Source organism: Rhinolophus sinicus, chromosome 17, assembly GCF_057876585.1.
Source record: "Rhinolophus sinicus isolate RSI-liver-muscle chromosome 17, RSI-T2T, whole genome shotgun sequence".
NCBI lineage: Eukaryota > Metazoa > Chordata > Mammalia > Chiroptera > Rhinolophidae > Rhinolophus > Rhinolophus sinicus.
In genome coordinates, this window is record NC_142517.1 from 211,425,554 (window position 1) to 211,434,651 (window position 9,098).

The window sequence follows — 9,098 nt, forward strand, 5'->3', positions numbered from 1 at the left end:
GTAGGAGAAGTTGCCCGCCTTTGAGTCTGCCTGGAAGAAGGAAAAGGACATCGTCTCCAAGGAGATAGAGAAGCTCCGCGCGTCCATCCAGACGCTGTGCAAGAGTGCGCTCCCCCTGGGCAAGACCATGGACTACCTGCAGGAGGACGTGGACGCCATGCAGCACGAGCTGCAGCTGTGGCACAGCGAGAACAAGCGGCACGCGGAGGCCCTGCGGGAGGAGCAGAGGTCAGTGGGGGCGGGGCCACTGGGGGCGGGGCCACTGGGGGCGGGGCCAAGCCTGCACCAGCGCCCAGCCCTCCTCCCCCAAGGAAACCTGTTGCTGCTTCTTTCCTGTCCTAGTGTACATTGCTTTGTAGCAATTGGAGAAGATTTGGAGTTCATGTTCGCATGCATAACAGATTCAGACATTAAAAAATACAGGGAACTTTGCAGTTTGGCTACCATGTTTTTCATGTGTTTTATCAAAATCCCCAAAGCTTTATAACTGTTTATAGTTGGAAAGTATTTTAGTTTTTTACTCTGAAAGAAATGCTAATGAATGTATTATGAAATTCCTCCTATGAAAGAAATATAATAGTGACTAAAAAGAGATTTATTTTAGGGAAGTGTTTGACATTCTATATCAGTGAATCTGGGGTGCATATAATTTTATATCAACCCTTAAGCGTTTTAGAAAACACTTAATAAGACTCAGTGATATACCCAAACCCATATAATAAAAAGCTATATTATAATGAAGTCCTACTCTTTATTATTAGTCTGCTTATTCTTAAAAAGCCCCTTAAATTTTAAAATGTAAGCATGAAAGAAGTTAGAAATCACTGAGAACTTTTTGGTGCCTATTCTAGAATGATCCATGGTCACCCCCATCCAAAAGTAGAGCGTTCCTCTGAAACCTTTCGTAAGCCGAAATGGCATAAAGCAAAGATTTTTGAGCATTGCCAGACCCAAAAAAATCACCCACCGAATCATCCCAAGTAACACGTAAAACCTCACGTAACCCTGTCATGTGGTCAAAGCAGGAGGGATACGATAGATACACACCCACCAGTCAGTCCACTCAAGCAATGGACTGTCCATTTTATCCGTTATTGGGGTTCTGACTAAGACCGCTTTGCTGCTTGCAGAACCGATAGTAACTTCGTCAGCTTTCAGGACTCTTTTTCTGTGTGTAAGTGGTGTGCGTGGTGCAGGTTCAGCGCACACAGGCCTTTATGTCCTTCACCGTGATCGACGCTCAGTTCCATCCAGTTTTATGCTGAGTGTCACACCCTTAGAAGCTTCCTTCAGCTTTTCTGCTGCCGTAGGACACACTTGCTAATGGATGCACAGAGTAAATGGGTAAAGCACTGGTGCTCCCGGACGGGGTCAGAGAGCTGGGCCTGGCACTGAGATGCAGCGTCTGGCTCCTGGAGGAGCTGGCAGGGCCTCACACCGGCGGCTGCCAAACAGGCACTGACTGCTATTTTCACTTTTTGCATTTCTTGTAAAAGCAAGAACCCTTTGGATTTCTTCTGGTTAGCTCAAACCTGTACTAACAGAGGTCTTTTGTGAAAGTGAAGTGGCATAACGTGAACTTTCTAAAACCAGGGAGGCCCGTAATCGCTTAGCACTTAACATTTTGATGTAAGGTGTTAAAAAGTATCATTGCAGACATTTCCTCCCTAAAAAACCTGGTTTTGCTTTACAGTAGGATGGTAGGAAGCTGTTGGTTTTTTTGTTTTGTATTTATGTGCTTAAAAAACCTAAAGGGAAAGATTAAGTCTGACCTGGCTTTCCCAAGTATTTCTAGTGTCACCCCAGTACTTAACCCGTAGTGAAAGGCCACCTGTCATGTCTTGAGCAAGTGAATCATGGAGACTTCCTCCAGGAAGCCCTTGAGGCTGGGTGAGCCTCCCCTTGAGGTTGGGATTCCAGCAAGGGGGGGGGGGGGCATATCGGGCTGTCTACATGTTGCTGGGTCTCGCTACTCACCTCCCTGCCGTCCTCCGGGCTCTGTGACATCTGTAACTTAAGTACTTGAAGAAATATCAGCCTGCGCTGTCTAAATTTCATGTTCAACTTCATTTTGGGTTGTGGGAGTTGTGAAAAATGATCTAGATTTCTCCCAGGTGTGAGGTTTTTCCTCTTTATATCATTATTGTAGTATGTTTCTGATTTTATCCTTTTTCTTTGGATGCGATCAGTAGTTTCCTTTTGTCATCTTTCAGTGTATAATGAAGCATCAAATCTAAAATGAGCCAGGATACTTACCAGCCACTGGTTGTGTTTCCGGCAGCATCACAGACGGCACCGTGGAGCCCTTACGGGCCCAGCTCGTGGAGCTGGAGCAGCTGATTAAAGACCAGCAAGACAAGATCTGTGCTGTGAAGGCCAACATCCTGAGGAACGAGGAGAAAATTCAGAAAATGGTGTACAGCATCAATTTGAGTTCGAGAAGGTGAAAGCTCAGGAATCTCAAAGACTAGAAGTCATCATCAGTTGGAAAATAAAAAGGAGGGTAGAGCATTATTCCTTTTGAACTGTCAGCTTGCTAAGAAAACGAATGGTTTCCAATGTTATCCAACTAATTTTCGGAGCTTTAAAACTGTAGACGTATTAGTGTATAGAAAAGACCGTGTGTTCCTACCTTCCTCCAGCTAGAATACTTGCTAGTTATAAATAGCTCTTCAAAACGTCTGTGTGAGAAGTTTCTTTGCGAGCCTGTCCTGTGTTTTTCTGCAGTAGACTGTTGCGTTTAGTTTATTACCAGAATTCTCAGGCAGTAAGTGGCCTTGGTACACCAAGGCAAACCGTAGTCGTTGACTTCAGGTTTCAGGTCTAGTGACAGGACTTCCATAAGTCAAGCACTGAATGAAGGAGGATAGGCATTTTATAAATAGAGTGAGACCTGAAAATGAATGAACTGTATTTGTAGTTCATTTCCACCTGCAAAGCGTTCATTTCAGCCTATACCTTTATAAAGGGACATGTGAACTTTCTTTTAGCCTCTCTATAATTGCATGTGCCTCTCCGTGTAATTTTCTTGTTGGTCCCTATTATCTTTTGCTTGTGTTTCTAGCCCTTAAAGTTCATAAATTTCAAAAGGAGATTCGAGGTGGCCTTCCTGACCTTGTCTGGACATGGGGTTGTCCCCGGCCGTCCTCTCCTTCAGCATTTGCCTCTGCTTTTCCCCACAGTGGTGCTGGTGGGGCTCGGCAGGAGTCCCTGTTCTCTGTAAGAAGAGGGCTTGCTCTCCAAGGAACTGGCGCCATGTCCTTTCTTTCGCACAGGTGTGTGCACCTGTGCACCTGAGAGACAGGTAGCTTAGGGAAAACGGCAAAAGGAAGACTTAAAAGGATGCACGGATTTACAACATTTTTTGATAGGACCATTTTGGGGGAGAAATTATTTTTTAAAGCAAAACAGTTTTTGTTTTTTTTAAAACATGGTTTGTATTTAGTTTTTCACATACATATAATTCTGCAAATACATCTTTAAGTGTGGGTGCAAAGGATTTCACTATTTGGAGACATGTTTACTGGTCTTAGGTCTGGGTTCTGACATCTTGTATTTATTATGTAAACCAAGAGTGCCAGGTTAAGTGTTAGAACTGCCTGCGGAGGTTTTGTTTCTTTAAGGATGAGCACAGATGGCACAGTTTAGTTTTTTCTTAGTGTGATATCCAAAATGAATCTTTTACTCAGGTAGTTATATGATTTTCTAAGCCAAGTGCAAGATCAGACTATTAAGACCTACCATTTAGAAACACTGGTCTTCTTCTCCATAAAATACACCATAAAATTCTGTTTGATCAGATTATACTTAATACTTATTGGGGGAGGGGAGGTATTTAGTCACTAGCCCTTCGTACACTTATAATCTTTTCTTCCACTAAATTCAAATGACTTAGCCACAGCCTTCAATGGACTCTGTTTTGCTTCAAGTTAAGATATCTGCCTTTTATGAATTTGTATGTATGACTAGAATTTTTATGTTGCAAAAAATTACATGCACTGTATGTGGGTAAAATTTTGTATGAAGTAGTCTATCAAATTGTATCATAAAACTTATTTTTTTCTTTTATACATAAATCATTAAAAATAATCACATATTTTTTCTATAACTGTATCAGTTGTGCAATTCAGTTGACACCTGGAAAAAATTTATAAGCATTTGTATTTTTTTATTTTCATTTTGTTTTTCTTTGAAGAAAGTTCAGGGAAATTTATTTCTTCATATTGTGACGCTTATCTCTCCTGTATAAATTGAAAGTTTATATGACAGATAAGCATTTATCAGAAATTTGAAGATCATTCGTGAGGTTTTAGAAAGTCTGCATGTGATTTTTCCTGTATCTTATCACAAACAAATTAAATCCTGATGTTATTTATTATTTTGATAAAACACAAATGGGATTATTAAATGTTTTCTCTATTTTGGTTTATAAGTTTTCAGGAAGTACTAGTCATACTTCAGAAATTTTAATTTAAAGGTTGAGCTGATGCTAATTTATATTCAAAGGAAATACACAAACCTTTGGAAAAAATAATTCAAGGCTAACATTCAAGCTTTCTTCTTTGATATTCATACTTATTTTTCTTTTTGATAATCAGTTTAGAAAAATAGTAGTGATTGAAATCTGTGAAGAGAGATGATGTCACTACGTGACTACGTGCAGTTTAGGATTCGGCGTGGTCTGGCCGCTGGGCGGCTGTTGCCAGGGCGCCTGAAACGTGCCTGCACTTCTTTTTAAAGCTGCTGCACTGAGTAAGATTTGTCTTGCACTGAGTAAGATTTGTCTTCCACTGACGTGCCCAGTGTCACGGCACACGAGTGAAAGGACAGATGGCCTGGACGGACCTCCACCAGCTTTTGAATAAGAGCTTGATGGCAGCAGTCACAGGCTTAGGATGGCCAGTTTGCTCAAGCTTCCAGAAGGATGGCTAGGAAATGAGACCTCGTACACAGATCATGTGCTCACACGTGCCCGCCTTCAAGGAAGATGGTCTACAGAGGCCAGGACTCAGCTCCCAGCTGTGAATCTTCCGCCACCCGCAGAGATGCAGCGGGCACGTCACGGAGTTCGTCTACTCCTGAGAGCCCCTCACGACCCCCTCAGCAGCTCCAGCAACATGCGATGTAGGTAAGCAAGCGTGTGAGGGGTAGAACGTGCAGGACATCTGGGGTCGGCAGGTGGGCCGAGTTTCACTCTGTCCTACGATGCACTTTATTAATTAAACGGCGTTTTGGTGAGGAGAGATTGTACAAGCTCTGCAGTAGGGAGGAAGCCAAGCCCCTGGGAGAATCCCCTGTTGCTTGTTTTGTGTGAATTTGTGGGGACAGAGTCCCAAAGAGCAGTTTCTAGGCTCTCGGCCTCACGTGGAAAGGTGCTGGCTCCAGTAGTAGATGGTCATCAGCTGTGACTAGTTGGCCGTCAGCTATAACCAGTTAGCCATTAGCCACTGATATAACTGCCGTGGCCAAACTAGCAAGCACGGACTGCACTTAGCAAGGGTTGGTTGATTGGCAGAGAAGGGGATGGCGGATGCAGCTAGCAAGTGGGGTTAGCAAGCGCGGATGGCAAATTGCAGATAATGTGGATCCTACTTCATGTGGATCTTACTTCCTGTGTCTCGCCCAGCCGCCATCGACACTAGGGTGCAGGAAGACCCCTTGTTGGGGTACTGATGGATGTTTGCTTTTGTGTCTCGACCAGCCGCCATTGAGAATATAGTGGTATGAACCCCCCATCCATGGCTCTGTTGCTGTTCCTTTTTGGTCTCGCCATATCTTGTGTTCTGGTGCGGGGAGCGGGACCAGAGACCCTGCGTGACAGTGTTCATAAAGGGAGATGCAGAAGGACTTTTTGTAATTCAGCAAGAGAAAAAATCTAAGTGGCTTTTTAAACTGTAAAAGGAGTTTTCAAGCCCATAGTTAGAGCTGAATTGCAAATTGATTATCTGCTCCTTGAACCAAGCAAGTTGGTCTTTCTGGTGAGAAAATGGCATTCAGAAGAAAACGTCCATAAATCACAGGGAGGCCCAGGGCTTTGCACATGAGTGTGATCAAAATGCACACTCCTCTTCCACGGTTCCCAGCAGCCACGTCCCCAAGCTGCCAGACAGTCACGTCAGCTCAGAGGACATTGGGCCTGCACACCCAGGTTAGCTCTGGGTACCAGTTAAATTCACATCTTTTTAAACTTTTATTTATTTAAGTGTGTTTTTCCAGGACCCATCAGCTCCAAGTCAAGTAGTAGTTTCAGTCTAGTTGTGGAGGGCGCAGCTCACACTGGCGCATGTGGGGATTGAACCAGCAACCTTGTTAAGAGCACCACGCTCTAACCAGCTGAGCTAACCGGCCGCCCCCACATTCATATCTTTTTGTTGTTTGCTGCATTCTCAGATTCTGTCCTGCACCCTGCTGTTTTAAATTTACCCACTGTCGGGGAGACCTCACGTGTCCATCTGGAGGTGGCCCTCCTTCTGCGGAAGCCACGCGAACGTCCCTGATGACGTGCCCGGCTGCCCCGGCTCAGCTCCCGATGGCTGACCTTGGGTGGCCTCCAGGCTCCTCTGTCCCCAGTGTGGCCTCCGCCTTCCCTTGGCTGCAGCTCTGGGCCCAGCACATCCCTGCAATGCCCTGAGTCTGACAGCGCTTGTGGCTGCCCCCCACCCCCATCCCAGGGTGTCTTTTATTCCCTGAGGACTTAGAGAAGAAGGTTCCAGAAGGAGTTGTGCTCCCTTTTCCAGGTCTCCACCACAGGGATGCTTCTGTTGAAATGTTCACGGACGCACAGTTAGTCCAAGAAACATTTTTTCTCCTGTGTTTAGATAGCTTGCTACTACCGTGTTTCCCCGAAAATAAGACCGGGTCTTATATTAATTTTTGCTCCAAAAGACGCATTAGGGCGTGTTTTCAGGGGATGTCTTATTTTTTCATGTACAACAATCTACATTTATTCAAACACAGTCATGTCATCTTCTGGAACATCGTCATAACGTACTAAATGTGTCTGGCTGACGATCTTCACTGGGGCTGATTTTCGGGGAAACACAGTAGCATTTGCTTGTTAAAGACAAACGCCCCACCTGGGCTGAGGTCTCACAGTGAAGCCTTGCCCACGCCTTGGGCCTGAGGAGAGACAGGGTTGAGACACACGGGCGCAGGTGGCCTCAGCCACTGGTGAGCTCCGGCCTCCTGGGTGGTGGCCCTCAGAGATGCCCACCCAGGGTTTGTGGTTTCAGAGCCAGGCGTGGAGCCCCACAGAGCTGATGGGCTCAACAGCTCTGGGAAGTGTTGGTTTTGTTTTCATGAAGTCCATAAAACCCTCTGGCTCGGGCAGGGAGAAGCCAGGGCCACTCTTACAAGCTGCGGGCTTCCTCAGGTAGCCGCCCACCCTGCCCGATGGATGGACGACGGGGCCTGGTGGGCACAGGTCTCCCTGGGTCTGGGTGGCATCCTGGTCCCAGGCCACAGTGGCTGGAGGAGTGGGGTGCAGGCAAGGATGGCTGCTGGCCCCCTAGAACAGGAGGCTGAGGAAGTGAAGGATACCCCACTCGGGACAGGACTCCAGTGAGGATAGCCTGGTCCCTGTGTCCAGTTCTGGAGGACCCTCAGCTGCCCCTGGCGGGAGATGGAGGAGGGGTGCCCAGGAGGATGGGAGAGGTCCAGTGCTGGAGACCCCACAGAGCTGGGGGAGCACACGGAGGGGCAGACCTCTGGGACACAGGCTGACCTTCTCCCCCAAATTAATCTGTACATTGAACAGCGTAAAAAATATCTGAATGAGAGAGTATTGAATAAATTTAAGCTAAGATACTATAAAGCTATAGTAATTAAAGCAAAGTGGTACTGGTATAGAAAAATATAAATTAATCAATGAAACAGCCCCCAACCAGATACATTATGGGGAATTTAGTTTCCGATAAGTGCGGTATTTCAAAGCAGAAATGTTTCAGATTGTTGTCCAAATAAATGTTACTGGAACATGTGGTTACCCCTATGGCAAAAATACAACATGCAAGAGTAACTTCCCAAAATTAAAGAGTTTAAAAAATATGAGAATACTTGAAGAAAGTAATTGGAGGGAGCACATTTTATATTTATAATGTTTATATTATGATACACTATATACATTTCTGTGATTTATAATAGTTGTGTGTCACGAGGGGCAATGTAGTGTATAGGAATAAAGCACGCAGCAGGGAGCATAGGAAATGCTACATACATTCTAGGGTGAAGAACTTCCTTAAAAAGGTATGATTTTTCAGAAGCCATAGATGAAAGCAAGTAACACTTGGCTCTATAAAAATGTAAAAACTTCTATAGACCCAACCAAAAGTTAAAAATGACACAGGGGGAGAAATATTTGCAACATCTCTAACAAAGAGTTATTCATAACAGACAAAGGCTTTTGAGTTAAGAAACCTACTTATAGCCCCATTGAGTGATGGGAGGAAATATCAGTAGGTCGTCAACTCCTAGAAGAGGCCAGCGATTAGGAGGTGAGCCTGTATCTGACTGCAGGGCCGAGAGAGAACGTGGCCGAGCGTTTGGGAATTTAGAGGAGAGAGAGGGAGACCTGGGTTTGAGTCCCGCCGGGTCGGGGGCCCTGCCCTCAGTCCCTGGAGGGCTCAGCCTTTAGCTTGTGCCTTTGGACAAGTGGCCTGAGCGTTTAGCTTCACTTTGCCCCGTGTTTGACCACATGCATCCACTTGGTCCCGACCTCGTCGTTCATGTCAGGATAAACGCGTCGCTGGTTATGAAGCACACAGATTGATAATTGACAGTGTGCTCTATAGACCTATTGGCTAGTCGTGATCTGTGTCTGTCAGTTAACATCGCACTGGCACACGTTAGAAAGATAACAGTGCGCAGTGTGCTTGAGGATGTGGTGGTGAAAATTGTCCAGTATGTTTACACGATGTTTCAGAAGGACGTCTCAGAACTGAAAACAGGAATATTTTGCTGACAGAAGAGAAAGCCGGAGCAGGCACCTGACCAGTATCTTCAAATAAAAGGTCTGGCGGGTAGAGGAGGTGGGGTTGAACCTGTACCAGTGGGCCTGGGACCAACCTATGGGGGAGAAATAGAGGAAGATGAGACTTGGC

The 9,098-nt window shown here is 45.4% G+C and overlaps 1 protein-coding gene across 2 annotated transcripts in view; it reads left to right on the forward strand.

The window, feature by feature from the left end:
* Window positions 1–4,432, forward strand: part of IFT54 (intraflagellar transport 54) — a 52,065-nt gene extending 47,633 nt beyond the window's left edge. The window contains exons 14-15 of one of the 2 annotated variants that reach the window (XM_074315957.2): window positions 5–228; window positions 2,214–2,346. In XM_074315957.2, coding sequence (XP_074172058.2) covers window positions 5–228; window positions 2,214–2,220 — 231 coding nt within the window. In that variant the 3' untranslated portion in view covers window positions 2,221–2,346. Of the gene's footprint in view, window positions 1–4; window positions 229–2,213 lie in introns of both variants that reach the window. The other variant, XM_074315953.2, reaches the window with a different exon arrangement.
* Window positions 4,433–9,098: the final 4,666 nt, after the last annotated feature.